General features: G+C 39.9%; 1 protein-coding gene across 5 annotated transcripts in view; it reads right to left on the reverse strand.

Moving 5' to 3' along the window:
* Positions 1 to 941: 941 nt before the first annotated feature.
* The window catches only part of CAST (calpastatin), a 52658-nt gene continuing 31850 nt past the window's right edge, over positions 942 to 21749 (reverse strand). For 3 of the 5 annotated variants that reach the window (XM_058826753.1, XM_058826752.1, XM_058826755.1), the window contains exons 5-30: positions 21011 to 21061; positions 20679 to 20735; positions 20348 to 20464; positions 19206 to 19304; positions 18605 to 18706; positions 17956 to 18036; positions 17817 to 17870; positions 17131 to 17217; positions 16896 to 16985; positions 16096 to 16194; positions 14838 to 14921; positions 14116 to 14163; positions 12401 to 12505; positions 12007 to 12102; positions 11531 to 11632; positions 10425 to 10508; positions 9907 to 9954; positions 9649 to 9744; positions 9006 to 9104; positions 8157 to 8258; positions 7059 to 7151; positions 6489 to 6545; positions 5974 to 6063; positions 5039 to 5118; positions 3867 to 3933; positions 942 to 3373 (exon numbers count right to left, since the gene is read on the reverse strand). In XM_058826753.1, the coding sequence (XP_058682736.1) occupies positions 3876 to 3933; positions 5039 to 5118; positions 5974 to 6063; positions 6489 to 6545; positions 7059 to 7151; positions 8157 to 8258; positions 9006 to 9104; positions 9649 to 9744; positions 9907 to 9954; positions 10425 to 10508; positions 11531 to 11632; positions 12007 to 12102; positions 12401 to 12505; positions 14116 to 14163; positions 14838 to 14921; positions 16096 to 16194; positions 16896 to 16985; positions 17131 to 17217; positions 17817 to 17870; positions 17956 to 18036; positions 18605 to 18706; positions 19206 to 19304; positions 20348 to 20464; positions 20679 to 20735; positions 21011 to 21061 (2079 nt within the window). In that variant the 3' untranslated portion in view covers positions 942 to 3373; positions 3867 to 3875. The remainder of the gene's footprint in view (positions 3374 to 3866; positions 3934 to 5038; positions 5119 to 5973; positions 6064 to 6488; positions 6546 to 7058; positions 7152 to 8156; positions 8259 to 9005; positions 9105 to 9648; positions 9745 to 9906; positions 9955 to 10424; positions 10509 to 11530; positions 11633 to 12006; positions 12103 to 12400; positions 12506 to 14115; positions 14164 to 14837; positions 14922 to 16095; positions 16195 to 16895; positions 16986 to 17130; positions 17218 to 17816; positions 17871 to 17955; positions 18037 to 18604; positions 18707 to 19205; positions 19305 to 20347; positions 20465 to 20678; positions 20736 to 21010; positions 21062 to 21749) is intronic. The other 2 variants (XM_058826754.1, XM_058826756.1) reach the window with 2 other exon arrangements.

Raw genomic sequence — 21749 nt, forward strand, 5'->3', positions numbered from 1 at the left:
GGCACCGTCCGCCTTAGGCGCAGCGTGGCAAGGAAAGGAACCTGGCAGGGCTCTGGAGGCTTTTGGGTTTTTATTGCCAGTCTTGCTGAAACCCAGGGCTGAAACAGAGCCTCTTCTGGCTACTTCATCATCTTCACCTTCATCATTCTCTCCTCTGGGTGGCCTGTTCAGGCTGACACCTCATAGCACGTGCATGCTCCGGTTCTACTGAGTCCCAGCTTTTGCTTTGATAGCTTCATTCTTACTATGACAATTCTCTCTTTTCTCCTAAAAGGCTACTTCTGAACTTCCCTACGACAACAATACTCTACCCTTAGCTAAACATTAATGAAGCTTGCTATGCTGTAGCGTCCTAATTAAAAGTGGCTAAGCTAAGAAACGACAAAACATTAAATTTTCCTCTGCATGGCTCAGCTCCTCATAAAGTGCAGTGGATGGCTAACTCTCTGCATAAACACCATCCATCACTAGCCGCTGGCCAATGAGAGGTTGCAGTGGGCGCTAGGGGACACTGCCGGCCAATGAGAGATGCGTGGGGCACTTGGGGGCGGAGCCGAAGCCGAGGGGGCGGTTACATTGCAGAAAGGGGCAGAGTCACATGGGGCGAGTCAAGGGAAAGGGGGCATGGTCAGCGTTGTCCCCAGGGGGGCTGTGATCAGAGGGGACACTCGGTGACCCCTGATGGCCCTCCTGTGTCACCTGCAGGGCAGTAAACTTATGCTCTAACACCACCCTGACAACCAGGCCATGGCGCCGAGAGCCACATCCAGTCACAAGAAACTAAGGTTGAAATCTTGGTCGAGTTTCTTTTCTTTAAGGGCACTTGTGAACGGCCTGCTCTGTTTACCAGCTGAAAACTCTTATTTCTGTCTTAAACTTAACCAAAATCTGTTAATTGCCACTTGTGCTTATGGACACTTGATTTCTTTGCACCCTTTACATTGAGTCCCTGGTGTTTATTACCTCTGTGGTTCCAGCCTTCCTCAGTTTCCTCATGGGTGTGCCGAAACAGTTGGAATTTTAACAGAGATAAAGACTGAAAGAGGGAAAAAAAGTCATCACCTAGAACTCATCCAAAGTGTTTGACTATGCTTCCCTTTTCTCCCACCTGGAGGTCAAACCTGCCCAAGGAGTCCAAACCCAATTCATGGGTGTTAGGAAGGCACCCCCCGTTCCACTGTTGAGAGCCAAGAGCTCTGACACAATCCTGCAGAAAGCACCACTTCCTCCTGCTCACTGCAAATTCCATGTGTTTTTTATATATATACATATATTTATATATAATACAGGAATTCTGAGAAATCTGTGCGTCATGTTAGTGACATCTTATGCTATTCAAGCACCGCTGGCTGTTGCTTTTAAAACATTTTAAGGGCCAAAAAGGGGAAATTGACAAAAACTCTAATTACAGGCGATTTCAGATTAAGGTCTGTTTTTGTCCCTTTTTGTGCAGTCATTTCTTTTGTGAGTAGTAAATGGCATTTCTGCTTTCTGCTTTTAAGTGCTCACCTCTGAGGGAAAATTACGTGGTACCCCCACTTCCTGGTACCGCTGAGCTTCATTATTACTCCCTCCCCACCCTTTAATTTAGGATTTGCCTAATGCACTACTGTTCTCCCAGATGCACTACCCCTCCTACAGAGATGTGACCTCACACACAGGTATTTCAGGACCTGTGAGTTTACTGTGCCTTTCTCAGGGCACAATAAATTTCAGAGACTTACATCTTGCTCTTTCAGCTGCCTCCCAGCACAGCATCAGTCCACAAGCTAGATCTGGTCTTGGTCAGCTATGACAGAGCTTTGAAATCCAAAGGAAAAGGGGCAAAAAAACTGTAGCAGGGTCTCAATGAGCTTGTTTAGGCCTTTGTGGAGTATCATTAACAAGTAAAGAAAGAGGCACTGGGCACTGGAAGGGGCTGCCCAGGGAGGTGTTGGAGTCACTGTTGCAGGAAGTGTTTAAGAAAAGGCTGGATGTGGCACCAAGTGCCGTGGTCTGGTTTACAAGGTGGTGTTCGATCATAGCTTGGACCTGTTGATTTCAAAGGTCTTTCCCAGCCTAGTTGATTTTGCAACTCTGTATTTTCCAGGGTTTTTTGAAATGTTAAGACTCAATTTTAATATGCCAACATTTGTGGCTTTTTTTTTTTTTACTTTTAGGTTTTCTTCTGCCTGACAGCAGCACTGATAAATAAAAAGCCAGGAAGGGCAGAGTGCATCCTTAAAAACTTTATTGGAGTGGCACGGTGCAGACTGCAAGTACAGTCATGAGTCTAAATATCCCCAACTTCAGCCCCTGCACCATCCCTGCCTGCAGACCCCGGGCTCTGCTGCCAGTGGCAGGATGGGCAAAAGGACATTCTGCAGGGCAGGGAGGCAGAGGAAAACCCACAGAGGCGGTGGCAGCTGACCCGTGAGAGGCGCCTGGCTGTGCCTGTCCTTGCAGGGAACAGGAGAAATGGGGCTTTGCTCTCTGCAGCATCACCTTCAGCCCCATCCCTGTGTTCCCTGCTGGAGTGCCAGGAACAGAAGGACTAGAAACAGTGCAAAATAAGATAAAAAGCAGCCCAGTCCTGGACCTGAGCTTTGATTGCTGCTGAGGCTCGTGCCCCTCCTTTCCTTCCCCACCCTCATGTGTTGGTAGCTGTTACATTTGTTATTTGTCCAGTCCAGGAGACTCCTGAAATTATGAGATAACAGTACAGATACAATTGGAAATAATGGTAATAATAAAAAAAAAAGTCCTGCCCTAGTGTGTTTTAACTACGGCTAAAGGCAGCATCCCAAATACCTGCTTGATGTCCAGACATGCTGGAAAAAGCGGTTCATCCCCAGTTTCTCACTCTTAGCCACCCCACAGCTGGCCTGCAGCTTCCCACCAGGAACTGGCCTGAGCAGAAGGCTGCACAGCCCAGCTGAGGGTAACTAAAGCTCACTATATTCCAAAATACTTAATGCATTCACTGCAACGTTAAAAAATGCTAGCACATATAAACTCTTCAGAAATTTACAGGCACTATGTGGAGATTATGTGCAAAAGTCTGCAGATTTTTTTTTTCTTTTCTCTTTTTTGGCATAGCTCTTCATTGATGCAATATATTTCCTGCAAATAGAAAGCATTCTTTCCCCCTGAATGCTGAAGGAAATTACAAAAATATCAGACCATAGCAGTCTCAATAAAGTGAATTGCTGGAGGAAAGAAACTAACCACCTGAGTCTACTACTGAGAAAAAGAAAAGATGAGAAGAAGTCCAGCAAGTAGCACTGTACAAAAACCACCCAGAATAACTATGTGCTTTTAGCATCAGCTTTTGTTCTTCAATAATATTCATCCACCCACAGAAAGAAGACATTTCACACGATGCAGCAGGATCCTGGGGGTAGAAAACAAAACAAAAAAATTAAGTCAGAGTGCTCATCTTCTATTAATTGGAAATAAAACTCACTACATAAGTCTGGGAAGAATTACAGGAACTAAGTCTCCAGATAGGTCCAGAGCAGAGAAAATGACACAAGGTCAATAACCTAAAGATCAAAATCCCCAGCTGAGATGTGCTTGGTCCTAATTACTCTGTGAAAATGTCTTGAGGAAGCTGCGCTTCACACCTTCTAACGCTTGGAATTCTATCAGACTAAGGGGTTTAGTTACATGAAATAGTTCTGTACAAACTGAATGGATAAAGGGTGTGAAAAAACTTTTATGCCTGGGAACCCTGAAGTGCAAAGTCATACCAAGCATTTTGATTTTGCAGTAGTTTTAACCATGTCTTGGTTTGAATCTAGGACTGCTAGCAAAACTCAGCTTTAATTCAGAAGCATGAAATTGTCTTTGTGGTAGCCCAGCAAACAGGGAAGGAGAAATCTCACCTGGTAAGGTTAACGTTTAGCTTGCTTTCTGCTTCTCAGATTTGCTGCTGGAGGACTGTCCCTTTGCCTAAAGAGAGGATGAGACAATGAGAAACTGAACCAAGTTAAACCTGAAATCAGACAGTGACAAGACACTCATCAGAATCACAGTTCAGACGTAAATACAATCTGCACCTGAAATACAGATTGTTTAGCAAAAGTATTTGTGCCTCCTGCTGTGTACAAATATTTTCACATTTTTACCATCAATTGTTTTCTTTCAGAGAGTGGGCTGTGCCTGACCTCGTCATTCCCCACTCCTAAAACACCCTTTTACCCACCCTAGTGATCAGGCGACAGCTCAGAACATCCTCCAGAACAGGAGATAAGGACACCCCTCAGTTTTACACTGAGAACTGCAGGACAGTTCTGTGGTCACAAAAAAGGCACCTGTGGTGATTTAATAATAACAACAACCACAAGTCCCATCACTGATATGTGAAATGTAAAATTTCGAGAGCAGATATAATCATCTGATTCAGGCATCTACTGCACATACCTTCTGTGAGAACCACATGATAGAACAAGCTTCAACCTAACCTGAATCAATTTTCTATACTTCTGGATAAAAAAGCCATGCAACCCTTTTATGTTCCCCTTCTCCCCCCTTTTATTTCCCTTTCTTTGAATGTAGAAATAGCTGCCTGCCTTTCCCCACCATGTTTGTTAATATGAAAGTATGTAGGTCTTAATTCATTTTAAAAAACAACTTATGATAATAACTTGGGAATCTGGCTGTGGTTGCAGGAGTACTTTTTAGTCACTTTTGGGATGCTGTTACTCAAAACTATCAAGAAATATTGGTGATGGATCCTGCCTGAGGCAGCTATAGGCATGCAAAGTGAGACTCTTAGATCAACCAATCTGGGAAGGAGAAGCCTGGGGAGCATGCACTGAGTACCCCTCAGAAGATCATACTCTCTCTGAAAGATAAGTATTATTTTGCCCCCGTTTATTGCCAGTTTCCCTTGACATAGAGAGGGGCCTTTCTCCTATGTGCATATTTACAAAAATGGATCAAGTTCAACCTACTGATGTAAAACTCCCCCCTAAATAATTACCCTGTAATATAAATCCAAAATGCAGCTACCCCTCTTGTATGACTGTCCATACTATAATAAACACGTTTGTACCGTTTTAGGGTCTCTGGGCTTTCCTTTATCCTTTGAGCTTGGTTTAGTGGTCGTAGCTTCCTTTCCACTTTTGTCCTACACTCCAAAGAAAAAAAATAATTACAGTTACAAGGAGAATAGAGTGGCTCCTGCTTTGACATCTGCCAAAACAGAATCTTCTGAATAGGGCTGGCAGCAACACAAGCTGTGCTGACAGGAGACTGCATCAGAAAAACTTGGTAGAGATGGGCAGGTTTTGCGTTTAGTACTAGGCAAAAATGCTGCAGCAGCATTTTTAACCCTGGATTTCATGAGCAGATGAAGCAGCACTTGAAACACCAGTGGTCCTGTCTTCAGCTGCCTGAGGGTTCTGTGCTGAGGAAAGCCCCTGGGGAAGCACTGCAGTGTTAAGAAGAGCTGTTTGGAAGCAGCTCTTTCCTCCCAGGAATACAGCTGATTTGACCATCAGTTTCAAAGCTGCTGCTCCTTTTCTCAACTGCAGGACCTCTCCAGCCCATTCCTTCTGCTTTCTTCTTGTCAACTCCACTGTTTTCCCTAACACATCTAAAAGTCTTTGCTGCTCCCTGCTTTTCTCTCTACAAAATCCTCTTGACCTGTGTCTCAGTTCCACCCAACAACCATTGCAACACAGTACCTCCTATCATTGAGAAAAGGTTTCTCTGCCTGTCTGCAGTTTTTGAACGCTCTTAAAATCTGTTACTACATTTCTTTGCTCAACTTGCTTCTCCAAGCCCGTCTGAAAGGCTCTAATTAACACAAACCTTCCTTCCTCCAAATATTTAGCACACAGCAAAATACATCCAACTTCCACTGCAGAAGTGAGACAATCCCTGCATCTGGACAGGCTTCCTGTAAACCTAAATTGAGCTACTGCAAAGAAAAGTGGGGAGTGAAAAACTGCTTACTTGGCAAGTTACTAGCAGAAAATGTCCTACCTTTGAGTGCTGGGGTGTAGCAGGAGCCTTTGCACAAGTATCAAAGTCACCTGATAAGGCATCAATAGCTGCACTGTCATCCATTGGTTTCTGCAAAAATTTTAATTTGGAAGTGACAAAATGTGCAACCCAGTTTCCCACAGTCAAATTAGTAGTTCAGGAATTTATGCCTGCTTTAATTATTGATCCCTTTTCTCAAAGAAAAACACACCTGAACTCCACTGTTAGAGACATCTATTTGAGGTTCTCAAGAGGCATGATTTCCTGAACATTCATAATGCAGTTGTACAGAACAACTGCATTTATTGTGAAGAGTTACTTCCCACTGAAGTTCTACTGTCCGCTACTGTTCCTATTACCTCCTGTATTTATGAGTTTTTGCAATGAATCACCCCTTAAGCCTACAGTGACATAACTTTGAACCAAAATCAGAACCCACAGCATGAGAAAAACCCGCAGAATAAATATCATTAATATAAAAAGAAAACCTCAATAAACCCCATCATAAACGTTACCTTCTTTCCTTTGTGTTTCATCCTTTCATCCTTTGCTGTTGGCTTTGCTGGTTTACTCTTGGGAAGAAAAAAAGCAGATCCTCATTTTGAACTGGGCAGATTAGTTTTAAAATACAAGTATTTACATACAGCACTACTGGGTGTTCACAGATTGCCAATGAACCTGCACCATTCTGAATAGATTTCTTTACTAGTTCAACATGACTTATTTGTTCAGACTGCCCAGTTGAAAAAGGAAAAAAAACAGAGAACAAAACTTTTTTTTCCCCTTTTGTTTTCTGACTTACAAGCATGCAAGGATAGAGCTACTCCCACTGAAGGGTATTTCCTCAGATAGATAGGTCAGATTCCTGAAATATCAGGTATATATATATAAATAATATATATACACCCTATATATAGGGTATATATACCCTAATATATAAACATAATAAATATATATATATACACCCCAATATATAAACACAATACAGACACTCACTGATTCAACTTGTAATTCTGAAGGGGACAGACTCAGAGAGCCTCAAATTTCCACTGCTGCAAATAAAAACTAAGGAAGCTTTTCCTTACCTGCTCACCTGACTCCAGAAGTTTTCGATAGTCAGGTGGGATTGTTTCATCTCTCTCTCCAAGCTTATCTCTGTGTTCAGATTTAGTCTTTTCCTGAAAGTATTTAATTTCTTAAGAACTTTGATATCCATGTTAGAAATATTAGCAATGAACAAGTCAGAGGGCGTATCAGACTTAGGAGAGATACCCTTTTTCACTTGAAAATTTTAAAACTACTGAGAAAACCCCCATATATTCATTTCACTATGAATTGTGTTTCACGCCTGAAAGTTTTAAAAACTACATTTATTTTTCAACTTATGCTGCTCTGATTTTTGGCAGCATACCAGGAAAATGACACACAGAACACCACAAGGACATTTTTAAGCAGACTGCTGAAGAACCCTTTTGTTTCTCTTAATGCAGACATTTTGGGGATCTCTTTTTTCTTTTTCCTCCAGCTAGGATTCCAGCCTAAACTTACTGATAGGCAACATATGGTGGTTTTGTTTTTCCCAGTGATGTACTTTACCTTAGCTATTTCAAATTACAATTTATTATTACTATTAAGCAGAAATTTATTTTCTTGTTAGCAGAAGTGCCTTTATAGGATTTTATGAAAGACTAAATGAAGACAAAACCAGCAGAAACAAGGATGCCTGATTAAGTGAACTTGATACTTGTGGTTATAAAAGTCAAAGCTTGACAAAATGAGGGCCAGAAAATCAATTCTAGAAATTGAGGCCCAAGAAGACACCTGAAAAATTATGAGAATAATGGCAATGAAAGGCACTGAACTAAAATAATTTCAAATGTCCTGTAACATTTCAACACTTGCCTTCAAGTGGCTAAAGTAGATTAACCAAATCATCATTTTTCACAGAACACACAAGTAATCCAGATGACTGAAAAGTGGTTGATATACCTATACATAAGAGCATGGATTTTTTTGCTCCAATAACCTTACTCTTACAACATCTAAAATCCCAATGCCATATACTCCTTTCAGCATATGAGAACCATTGTAGATTTTGGGTTTTTTTTTTTGTTGGTTTGGTTTATTCTCTCCCACCCCTCCCTCTCCCAGAATTGCTCAAGTTTCAGAAAGTCTTTTGTTACCTTCACTTTATCCACAATTGGTTTGTTCTCATCAGGGTCAGGTTCCCTTTGTCCCAGGGAGTCAGATAGGAGATCCAAGGCTTCATCCATCTCTCTTCCTCCCTAACAAAGCAGAAACACATTTGTGAAAGCACATCTGCTGCATAAATTATGTTATTCATCAATCTACTATGAGTACAGGCTAATGAACTGCAGAACCTGAGTGAACAAAGAGCACTCCCTTTGTACTTGCACAATAGCTGGGGAGAAATACAGAATACTTCTGACTTGCAGAAAACATAATTTCAAGAAGGGCTTATAGAATTTACTTGAATGGTTTTCTTTTTTTATAAATAAGCCTAGCTGTTGTAATGAGAACAGATCTATGAAATGGTTTGCAATTGTTCAGCAGTTATTGTTTGGTAATTACCATTCATTTTGCAATTTTATACAGAACCTGGATATAAAAAAAGTCCTTAAAGCCAACACCAGCAGGAGGAGCTTTATATTCCCCTTCCAAACCAGGCTAGGAGCATCAGGGGAATATCCCTCTGCATGGATCACAATGTGGAGCAACATGACAAGAAACCCCAGGAAGAAAGTTCCCCTGGTATTCAAAGGTGGTCAAGGTGCTGCCAGTGGAACTCTGTTGAAAATGGAGAGTTCACTCATTTTCTTTTTCTTCTTTTTTTTTCGTTTCCCCCCAGTGGGAAGAAATGGCCATTCCTTCTCTGCAACAGCCATTTTTAGCAATAAATTATTAAATTCTGCAACAATCCATACTGGTCAAACTGTCCAGATCATGCTGCTGCCTCTCCTCACTACTCAGCCCCTTGTTTTGGGTAAGGGCCTAGAGGAGAGGTTTCTTACTGCGGTAGAAGGTGCAGGAGGTGCTGAGTGCACTGAGGAAACTGTAGCAGCAGAGATCACATCCGAAGAACTCGCAGGCTGGGCACCATCCTTGGCTTTCTAGAAGAACAAGACACACAGGGAACCCAGAGGAAAACTCCCATCAGACCCAAAAACATATTCAAAACACAGCACCCACACAGGTGATTTCTAGGATTTAATTTTCCTGAGGAGCCTTGCCAATTTTCAGATTGAAACACATCCCACACACACACTGTGCAACTGTTCCTCATCTCAGTTTGTTCTTCCATCTCAACCAATGGGTTATAGATTTTGTCACAGCTGATGTTTAAACAGGTTTAACATGACTCCAAAAGAACTAATATTTCTCCAAGCCATCTAATATTCCCAAAAAACACTTTTAAAAGTCTCAGCTGCAAAGCACTACTTATGCAAGCAACTGATAAAAAGAAAGGTCACATAACTAGTTTTTTGTTTGTTTTTTAAAGTCCTGCTCTTCCATTAACTTACAGCAAGAAGTATTTTAAAGTTTTAGTTATAGGATTCCATTTAAGGAACTTTATATAAAGGAAACATAGAAAATGTCATGATTATTCAAACAACTTGAAAATGAAACCAGATTTCAGAAATCTAATATATTCACCTTCAGTACAGTTGATGTAGGTAATGGTGCAGATGGTGATGGAGAACAGGAAAACCCTTCTGTCAAACCCTCTAAAAGATCATTTTCACTCATAGGCTGCCATTGAAAAGAAAAAAAAAGATTTTAAGTATCTTCATCTCTTAAAAAGCAAGCAGGTAACATAGACCATTTTTAAACTAAACACTGGGTAACCCTGCTGACATTTGTAAACAAGTCATAAACAAAACAGTTATTTGAAATCATCACTTTTTTTTTTACCTGTGACTTCTCTTCTGGCTTTGGTAGAAGAGGTTTTCCATCTTTATCCTATAAAGAAAAAAATCCCTTGCATTACACCTTAAACATGCAATACAAACACTCTGGGAGCATTCTCTCAGTAACAGAGAATGTTACACAGGACAGGCACCTAACCAGCAGCCTCTGTAGCATCTAATGCTGCTACTCAAGATGCCACTTAAAACATCCAGGTCCTTGGGGTTTTCTTAACAGCTTTATCCAATCACTATTTATTTATTTCTAAAATACCAGAAGCTACTGAAAGACTCTGGGTGACTAATCTCATACAGAATTATTAATTTGCAGGTACTTCTATGCCCATGCAGGCATCCAAAGATAGATGACACATATTTGTGGGAACTACAAACCAGAATTTCTAGATATTATAAAAATGGCTGAACCAAAACATCAGTGTTTCAAAACTAAATGGGAGTCTCAGTTTCACCCACACATTCTGAGGAATGAAAGGGAAGTAAGATTAAGCACATTAAATAAATTACTTTGGCTTCTGTTAATCTGTACTCCGGAGGAATCGTTTCTTCTTCTTCACCCAGTTTTTTGTGTTGTTTCTTTTTGGTTTTCTCCTGTGAAGGCAAAATAGGAATCAGAGTAAGAAAAACAACTACCCACAGAAATGCACATGAACAAGCTTCCAGCCTTCAGTCTTCTGATTCAAATTTGTCTTTCACATTCAATCCAACCACCAGATACAAATCTCATGAAAGATAAAAGAAAGCATCTTTTCTTGAGAAAGCCTTCATTCCCCTGCCTGTTTCTTCCTCTGTGTATCAGAAGTGGCTCTATCTATTTCAGTGAAGATAGGAGAGGTAAGTGAATAGACAAGGGTAGACCAAAATCAAAAATACCTCTGAGTCTTAATTCTTGACATTTTTGGAAATCCACTCAACAGCTGTCTGGGCTGCATGCAAAGGAAGGCTGAAGAGAGAAATCAGTGGCCCACTTCAAAAATTATTATTCCCATACAAGTTATGCTGGGAAAATGCCAACTAAGAAAAGGGACTAAAGCCTATTTTGGGAACTTCTGCCTGACAGAATTCCAGCCACTAGAGGGGCTGGTTTCTGACTCCAGCTTCTAGTTTCTCACTCCAGCCAATTCCATCTGGTTTAGGGCAGCACATGGGGGCCTTCAGATTGTGCCTATGAACAGCATTCCCTTGGACAGGATTTCACTGACTTACTTATGGCTCCCTATTTAAATATATAAACCCCAAAACTTGCGTGCATAATCCCTAATTTAATTCCTCCTCATAAATTTGGTTCCTTCAGAAAAAGGACCATACTGTGTGCTATCCTTGATGTGCATCTTACTTCTACTTCAGTTCAGCAGAAGGACACAATAAAACGGAGTTTTCAGAAACCGAGGGAACTACTGCACTGCAATAGTCAGGATTATTAGGGAAGTGTATTCATTGTATTGAAATCCTACTAGAACTTACTAAGCAGAACAGAACTGGTTTCAACAATACATTTTGTCTGTAAAAAAGTGAAAACAATGGCTGCTTTGTTTGTGACCTGAGGAAATGGGGGAACACTGAAGGTAATTACATCAACAGTCCATTTTTGGAGGTCTGATTTTTTTCTCTACCTTAACTTTGTCCACAGCAGGCTTTTTCTCATCTGGATCAGGCTCCCTCTTTCCTAGGCTACTGGACAAGGCTTCCAGTGCTTCATCTGACACAGGACCAACCTGCATGGGTGTTGATACAGGAAAAAACAATTTTTAATTTGAAGAAACCTTCCCTGTAGTCCCTATTAGATTTACAAACAGCATCCCCTTTAGAGCTGGAGGACACCAGAAGAACTATCAGTCTGGCATCGTCTATGAGGAAGATCACTGACCATTCAGTTTGTGCTTGGCTTGGCGTTTTTTGGGTTTTTTTTTTATTTTTTGTTGGGTTGTTTTTTTGTTTTTTTTTGTGAACCACTCAGCCCTTGTGGGGTACCACTATGAAGGAAGAACACGCAATACTGAAATAAGCATCTTGACAACACGCTCTACCATCCTACAAATGAAACACTGAGTTTTGCTTCAGCTCCAGCTGAAGGGGCTCCAGTACTTACTGAAGGCATGGGAGCTGCAGACTGCACAGTGCAAGCTGTGGCACGAGGGACCACTTTATCCTCAGTGGCTTTTGCAGACACAGAACACGATGGCTTCTGAAACAGAACAATTTACGCTGTATTTTAGTGAATATGCTTAGAAAACACAAAATGTGCCCACTAAATGTCCTTTTTTATTTTTTTTTTCTAAACACAGTGCTAAATGAGAAAGAAAAGTCTAAATTTAAAGACAGAAGATGCTCAATGAAGAGCTGAGTGCCAGTACTGTATGTTCCACTAAAGGCAACAGGAAGGGTAAAACAGGAAGAAATGGGTTTTTTGAAAGAACAGTAGCACTACCCAGTCTTAGCAAAACTGTCAGGATCAGCTTCTCCAGTGAACCAGAAAGACCTACTTTGGATGTGTTGCAGGGCTTTGGTGCTTTAGGTTGTACTGCAGGCTGTGCAGGGCAGGCAAAGTCCTTTGAAAATTCATCAACAAGGTCAGCTTCACTCAAAGGCTGAAAAAAAACCAAAAAAATCCCCCATATGTGGCACAGGTGACTCATTGCTTCTTTTTAATTTACTTTTTCAAGATCTGTACTTCAGCTACTCAGAAAGCAGGAAAACATCTGTAGCTTACACTACATAACCTTTACAATTATGTACAGAATTAATTTTGCAATACATAGAATTAGGAAAAACACACTTCAGAATAAGTTTCTTTGTTACTATAAGTCAATATAATGTAGAGAATTGTACATATAATATAAAACATAATATAGGGAACCAGATACATAATTTTCAAGACAGTGCTATTGAAAAGGAAAGTGTAACCTCTTAATTAGGAAGAAAATGTTAATAATATTTACTAGCAGAACTAGAGCTCCCTGAAAGTTCCCTTAGCCTGTCCACTCACTGCTGACATTCAGTGGTTTTCACTGTGCATGTTTTGGCAAATAAAAATGCAATTTTAGTTTCTTGCTGTGTGTGATACACTACAAACTACCAACACTATGTGAACTAGGCCTCTGCAATCCATGTCTCCCTCTATCTATATACCTGAAGCTCCTGGGATCCTCCAAATTACTGTTCAAAGCTAAATGTTTAAATCTTTGCCAGAAGTGATGGCCATTTACCTGCTGCATGGAACTTAACAGCTTAGGGACAGACTCATAATGCATAAAATGACATTTCTGAGAGAGAAATCCTTCCCTCATTCCCTTCCCCTAATTCCTTATAAAGCGTCTCAACATGCAAGGCCCCAGTTTCCATAATGCCTGAAATCCTCCTTCAGACACTAAGTAAGAAAAGGCATTTTATTCACTAAGAGTAATGCCACAGCATGTGCTTAAAGCTATGCAGAGTGGAGGCCCAAAAAACCCACAAACACTAGTTGAAATCCTGAAGGAAGGACTCTGCCTTCAGCAGAAATCATGGAAGAAGCAGCAAGTGGCTTCACACTCATTTCAGGAGGGCAGAGATTTATTTCCTGTGCTTTTCCAATTTTTGGCAGCACTCCTCAGCTCACAGTATTTCCCAAGTGAAGCCCTCAGTCTCTTCAGTGCACAGTTCCTTTGTTTTCCTCCCTTTAAAATTAGTATTTGCCACTGTCTCTTTCAGTATTTTAATCATCTCTTGCACTTTCTGGGCCATGATGGATGATTTTTGCAAAGTCTAGGTTGTTCTTTGTGATTGGGAAAATGTGCATAGCAGCTCTTTTTCCTTCTTTCCAGTCAAATTCCTTTATATTTGATCACTAGCAGGAAGAAACTGTCAAGAAAACAAGAGAATTTCCTGCTCCCCCTCTCTCTATCCTTAACAGCTCCAACAGACCTCTACAGAATACTAACTCCCCACACAGCCTTTATTGGAGTCAGCCATAATTTTTGTAACTCTCCTGTCTTGAACTCTCTAAACCTTTTTCTTATATGAGCTCTTCATTCACAGACAAGTGAATTTCAATAAAACCAACTTCCACTTGATGCTTCTGACCAGCAGGTTTTGTGCAAGGAAGTAAAACACACAAGCACTCCATGAGACTTACATCGTGGCACAGAGAGAAGTGATGACAGAGAGGGAGAAAACAGGATATCTAGCCACACTCCTACAATATTGTCAGTTTTCTAACCTTTGGTTTTTCTTCAGGCTTCGGCAATATTGGTTTTCCATCTTTATCCTAGAAGGAAATTAAGTATTATTGACATTTTTCTGTTGGTAAAGTGCCATACTCAGTATTCACCAGCAAAATCATGTAAACTACATACTCAAGAATTAATCACTGACAGGAATTCCCTTAAATGGGGCATTTTTACATGATCAGGTAAGTAGATAAAAAAATCAAATGGGATGTCAGCACATTACAAGAGACCAAAAAGTGTTCTGCCATTGTTTTGCTTAACTTTGAATTCATCTCTATCATTTTGGGTGACAATCCAAGAAAAAAAAAAAAAAAAATTTTCAATCTTCCTACCATTTTACATCACTGCTTCAAGGTTACATTATTAAGTGATGCCAAAGAGTACTCCTGCAAAGGGATGGATTTTACAAGGCTGAGATTTAATGTAAGAAACAAGAAACTTCATTCTTGCAGAAGGAATGGGTGACTTTGCCATTTGGGATTACTCACCCATCTCATGGGTGAGATGAGATCTTTGCCCAGAGTACCTGGAAAAAATAGTGATGCCCCCAAAGAAGAGGAGGAAATAAGAGGTATAGAAATCACCAAGGAGAAAGCCATGGATTAAATATTAGTTTAGTTTGTTTTCCGCATATTCTGTCCCTCTCTGTAATGAAAGAAAGGGTCAGGCACAGTGCCCTGACCACAAAGCAATGGAGGTATGAAAAACTTACCAATTCTGGTGTTAATCTGTACTCTGGAGGTATTGTATCATCACATTCTCCAGCCTTTTGTTCCTTTTTCTCTTTGGCTTTTGCCTTAAAAAGAAACAACATTAAAAAAAATTAAAGAAATGAAAATAAAAGCTCCAAGCGCACCACTTCACCAGGATTCTTCTGCCTACAATGTACAAAAGGACTGGCATCAGATGAAATTAGTCTATGTAGCAAGATACTAAAATCCCTCAATTTATTCCTGTCAAATGCCTGTGGTAAAATCATAAAGATTTAAGACTCAACGCCATATGTGTATATGGCTAAATTATTTTAAATCCTAAAAAACTCTAGACAGTATTCAGAGCTCTGTCTTTGTAGCTGGCACTTTTAGAATTTCTGTGTGTACAAAATCCTCAGGTTTTCTTGCATTTCAGCACTCTGATTACACAAGCCATAATTCTGTGTCTTTTTCCATCACTGGCAACACAACAAATTTTTTAATTGTCTGGGCCTCCTTCATGAAGAAATACATCCACTAAGTTATCTGAAGGCCCAGACTGACAATTCTGCAATACAAGGAGCTCTTTTTTTTTGGTCAAAATTTAGCTCAGCAACGGAAGACTTTTTTACTGTTTCCCTGCAGTTTGCTTGCTCTGAGCTTTAAGTGAGGACAGGAAAAGCCTGCTCAAACTATGGTTACTGACAGAGTTTGCAAAACTAAATCAAAAAGTTAAAGTTTAACATGGAAACACAGGGTAACTGTTTACCTGCTGGGGAAAAACAAAACTCACAAAACACAGTGAAAGGCAAGACTCAAATTAGGAAGATAATGGAGTTTGATGGGAAAAGGAGCACACACACTGGAAGCCCAAAATCAAACAGCAAATATGGGCAAAATGAAAGCTTGCTATAAATTGTATAGAGTGCTGGGGGGACAAAAACCCAAAACAGAGCTGTATCTATCCATGAATGTATGCATGTATGTAAGTATACATGCATATATGTATGTTAGCTTGTATAAGTGAACAAATAACATGCTCATAATTTTCCACACCACTTTACTAGTAATGTTCTACTCTACCTGTATCCACTTGGGATTCTTAAGGCTTTTCATTTTCTTAATCACTGAAGACTCACACATTCCTTAGGCCTTTGATATCAAAGTCACTTTCCTGTTATTTCACACATACAATTTTGTCCATTGTCTAAACAAAGAGAACTCAGGATTCCACAACCAAAATCTGGATGCCAGGCTGAAAAAGGAGTGAGGTGTTACCTCTGACACCTCTACGAAAGGCTTAGGATCTTGTTCAGGTTCAGGTTCAGGTCCTCCAAGAGTATCAAGAAGAGCATCCATTGCATCATCTTTCATTTCCTGTATTTTAAGAAAATGTGCAAACCATTTTGTTATTTCTTTAAACTGACACGGGTTTTTACTCTATGTATTTGTGTACTGCATATGCAAGAAAACAGCCAGCACCAGATTGGTCATTTTGGTTTGGCTTTTTTACCCAGTTTCCTTTTCACCAACTTACATAATAGAATTAGCACAGCTTTAGTCAGACATGGGGCTTTTCTTAAGGAGAGAAGGAAAGAAAAAGGAAGTAAAAACCCCCCAAAACCCACAGTGTCACAATGTTATCTAAAAAAATCCTTACAAACTGAAAAAGCTTGCTCTAATCAGAGGGAATAAACAGAAGGTTCATAAAACATGAGAAAATTACATCATATTCAAGTTTTAAACACAGATCACAGAGCTAAGAACATTTTCCTACTAATATCTCTACTCCCTGTAGTGAGAAGAACCACAGTTATTCTCCAGAATCCAGAATGAAAATAATCTGATACACTAAAGTCAGATATTTAAGGCAGAATGGAATCTTGGCAATGGCATTTCTTGTTATTATTATATATTATTCCTATATTTTCCTATATTCCTATACTTTCTATAATAACGAGGACTTACAATTGAAAATGAGAATGATGAGCATCTTTATGAGAAAAAAACACATAATAGCAGCATAGGCCTCTAAATTTTAATTATAAGGTAACCAGTGAAAGAAAGATTATGTGTACCTCTTTTGTTTTCTTCTCCTTAGGAGGAGCTGAGGTCTTAACTGAAGTTGCTGCTTGTGCCTGCTCAATTTCTCCTTCTTTATTTGGTTTCTATGAGTGAGATGAAATTACAGGCAAATTTTAAAAAACAGAAAAGAAGCAGGAAATTTTATCTACTTTAAAATGAAATATTATGATAACAGTGTCAATTTTTCCTCACAATAAATGCATGCAACAGCAAGGAAAGTGTCAATACCTCTGTCTTCTTCTCCTCAGCAGAAGCAGCACTGCAGGTGAAGTCAGATGACAGGGCCTCTGCAAGCTCATCATCCGTCATTGGCTTCTGAGCAAGGAATTGCAAACCAAGTTATGATCATGAGAAAGTGCAAATATCATCATGGGTCAAGCTCAGTTTACAGCCTGAGTGTGTCCCACGATTACTCACACAGTGACCTCACTGGCACAAGTTCCTGACACAACAAAAAATAAAGGTGCTTGCCCCCACTGGTTGGTTCATGTCTCAAATAAGCTTTTATTTTTAGTTTGTCAATCTTCCCAACAGGCAAAATTATGTTGGCTGGCAGAAATCTCTGGTCAAGTGTAGAAATACAGGTAGTCTTTGCTGAAGGCATTACACAGACTCCTGCTTGCACAGTATTTCTCCCCTTTGTTATTCGTATGCCCAATATTTCTGTAAGTATTTATTTGACTTGTTTTGGCTTCAGCATCGTGACAATTCCTACACCTTTATTAAAAACATCTGTGCCAAACTCTATTGAGTTTTATCAGTAGCTAGGTTATTTGGCACTCCACATCCCCCTCCCATTGCCTGTGACTTTTGGAGGGCAGGCAACATTTATGTTTTCCTAGGAATCCAATGATAACTGAGTTATTTTCATCCACGTTACTTTCACCTTCCAGTATATTAAAAAAGAGTCTTACTTCATCTTGCTCATTTGGTTTCGGTGGGACCACATCTTTGCCATACCCTTTGCTCTAAAATGAGAATTAATTTTGTAGTAAATGGGAAGCAGAAATATTCAATACTACAGAAAACACACATGTTTCTTAACTCACTCACCTTCAACAATTTAACATACTCTGGAGGGAGACTCCCTTCCCGTTTACCCATTTCTTCCAAGTATCTTGCATATATATCTTCCTGTGAAAATAATGCACTCATTAATGTTTGTGTACTGTTCTTTACTGAAATAAATTTCTCATAAGAGCTACCTACAGTGATACTGCCAGAAAGAAAATGCAAATATTGACTAGGACACTCAGTTGTGTCTTTCAGTACCTACTGTCATGCACATACCTCCCCACCTGCTTCAACAGTGCTTATCATCCAGCAGAACATTCCCAGATTCCTAATTTAAGCCATTTCACTGTCTCAGACCACAGAATGTATTGCTGAACCTAGATTGCTTTTTAAATATTTATCAATTCCAAAATTTATGTCATGTTTTACTGAGCCACTAAGCTTGTAATTTAATCCTTCTTAAATGACTCTCCCATTCAGACTGAGAAAATTATACATTCTTCAACAAATTTCCAAAACTGTGTCATTTCTATATGAACAAAACCAACATTAAAATGTAACTGTGAACACTGTGTTTTAATTCTTCACACATCACAGGTATAAGTCCTGGATTATTCAGTAATGAGCAACTACAGATGTAATTTAAGGATGAATCTTCTAAGAAGTAAAAATGTGAAGTGTAAAATACCGTAATTTCTGGGCCAGTGTAAACAGGAGTAGTAGGTACATCTTCCTTAGGTCCACCAAGGGTATCTATTAGGCTGTCAAGTGCTGACTCATCCATACCAGGCTAAAAAAATAAGCAAACCATTATAGAATTTACCAAGGTGTACACAGGGGAAAAAAACCATCTGAAGCATCTGGTGAATCTATAGAATACCCCTAGAAACCAACCTAAAAGCTTGCTTTCAGCAGGACATGTACTTGCCAAATTTATCAGTGAGAATAGTTCTAAACTCAAGTCTCCAGTGTCATTAACAAGGTATTTTGCATTTGTGTATCAGCAAATACACAAATATATTCAAATATAACCAAAGATAGGGAGTAACTGATTTTAAGCCTGTAAAATTTTGAACTAGCTTCTAAAGAAGTCCTATTTGACAAAACACAAATGACTTGCTTTTTACCTCCTCCTTCAGATGGCCCTCCACCATCATACATACATTGAGGCTGTATCAGTACTTCTGCAGTTACCCTTTCAGTTTTTTCCCTGAAATATTTCAGGGAAAGAAGTGCTCTCTGAGACACTATTACAAGGGAAGCCTTTGTCTGGGTCTATGTTCACTAACCTCAGTACTTGATTTGTCAGCAGCAGCAGCCACACTTGCACCTGCTGGGCCTGTTCCAGCAGCTGCATCAGACACCATGGGCACGTCCTTAGACTTTTGCTGGAAAAAAAAAAGAGAAAAACTAAGATATAGCTTATTGCAATGTTAAAAGAGAGACAAAACAAAGTAAGACATCCAATGCTGAGGCTGTGCATAGTTTTTTGAACTCAGCAACTGGTGCAAATGCACAGCACCCAGATGCTTGGGCAGAGTGAGCTACCACCATAAAAGCTCTGTTTCCAGTGGGATTCTGCTGTGGGAAAGAAAGTGCTTCTGTTTTAAGCACTCTACCTCCTTCTTTTACTCTGCCAGTAGAAGAAATCTGCAGGGCAAGAAAGATATCAGGGCCCCTTCCAAGTCTCTTTGGAAAGGGGCATTTACTCCTGGTAGCTCTCAATGCACCCAGAAACTCCAGGTGCAAAAGGTGCTCAGGGAGGTGGGGTGAAAACTGCTGCAGGCAGGGAGATGGAAGGCCAGCACCACCACACAAAATGCAAACTTCTACATAACTGACACTCCCATTTACTGCCAAAAATAAGTGTGTTGTAGCAGAGCTGCAGGAGGCCTTTGTGTTACCCCGGCCTTGTCATCAGACACGTGCACACCAGCAGAACAAAACACCCGTATCCTGATGCCACCACATGCCTTTCCTTCACGTTTTTTTCTACATTTGCCCTCTGGAAATGACCTCTCCCCAGCTTTTTTTCCAACCTTCCTCACTTTAGTTTTTTTCAGAGCCTTGTGTTCAGGGCTGACCTGCTGCATTTGGAGCCAACACTGTAGTGAGGGGGCAAGGGAAGAGCCTGACAAAGAACCAATGATAGCTGTGTAGCTACAGGGAACTAGAAAAAAAAAAGCTGAGAGAAAAACAGAAGTGCACCAAACACACAGGAGCAGGCCTGAAACTGTGATGTTCTTAATGTCATTTGCTCGGCCAATGAGCTTATCCACACGGTCATTTTCAGGGGCCCAAAAGTCTCACTTGACAATATTTAGACAAAGAAACCATCTCGATGTGGATTCCTAAATAAATATGCCCTCAATAAAATAATAAAAATTGGCTTAAATAATAAAAAATGGTTGTTTCTTTGCTTCTACAGTACCTTTGCTGTCTCTGTGGAGGTTGTTGGTGGAGGCTGGCCAGCCTGAGTTGTAGTTACTTTTCCTGTGTTATTTGGTTTAGAAGTTGTTGTCACAGTAGGTTTGGTTTGGTCTTTGCCCTGTGTAGAGATAAAATATTATTACTAGATATGGAGGGCTGGCTTTTTAATTTTTCCACACTATTTTTTTTAAGCGAAAGATGGAAGTAAAATACCAGAAGAAACCCTCATTAAAAAATTCAAAGAGAGACAGAGATTAGAGATTAGAGACAGCAAAAGAGAAAAAAGAAAGGGAAAGAGAAGGATAGAGAGAGGTAGAAATTATACAACTTACATCAACGGGTTCCTTTTGCTTCTCCTCAGACAGCTGTTTATTTTGAGAGTCTGCTGGCTGTCATAAAATAAAAAATTGAGATAATTTACCATTTCCACCACTCAGTGCTACAGATGATGATCCATGCTAGTTGAAACAAGCACAAGACAGATGTAAAAGGTTTGGTTGAAGGACACTTCTTGGGATGTCCGGAAGTTTATGCACAGGTATGTCAGTGATCACACACCAGTTTCATGTGACACAGAAACAGCCAAGAGTTCAGCCTACTTTTTCAAAGTTAGTAAAAGACCAAAGTGCAGCAAATCTGCAAAGGTGAAAGGTAGGTTATTTACCTTGTCTGACTGGGTGTTTTTTTCAGATCCTGCTTTGGATGTCGGCGCGGACTGAAATATAAACAACATTTACGCAGAGATTAATATGCATGGTTGTTTGCAGAGGATCAGATTATGTAGAGCAGAATATCAGGCTCACACTTGTCAGCACACATGCTGTCTACTACATGTAGCACATGTACTACACGCTAATCTTGCAGTTCACAACATCCTAACACAGGCCAGTGATTTAAGAGCACTCAAATGTGTGCAGAGATCCACACACAGACACATGCACTCCTCAGGTAGGGGACTGAGATGGAAAGATGCTAGAATATAATAGCCAGTTTGATACCAAACCCAAATTGCCACTAGCAATTTCTGAAATAGCCCCAAATGTTATTTAATGAATTATTTTTCTCTAATTTATCAGTAAAATAATTATAATTGCAAAGTAAGTAATTATAAAAATACATGTAGGCCTGATGAAAAAGACAGTACATACAGCACGTACACAAGGTGGGATATGTTCAGTTAATATCCTTATAGTACACACAGCAGAAAATTTTGTAATTTTCCTCTCCTCTGTAACTTCCTAATGTTCTTATTTTACAACAGAACTGGACAACCTTGCTAGGATAGTATTACATGACTGCACTTCCAGGGTTTACACCTGAAAATCTTTTGTAACCACGCCACAAAATCAGTTCATGTGATTCATTCAAAGTACAGCAAGCAATAAATTACAGCAGTAAGAACA

This window comes from Poecile atricapillus, chromosome Z (genome assembly GCF_030490865.1).
Source record: "Poecile atricapillus isolate bPoeAtr1 chromosome Z, bPoeAtr1.hap1, whole genome shotgun sequence".
NCBI lineage: Eukaryota > Metazoa > Chordata > Aves > Passeriformes > Paridae > Poecile > Poecile atricapillus.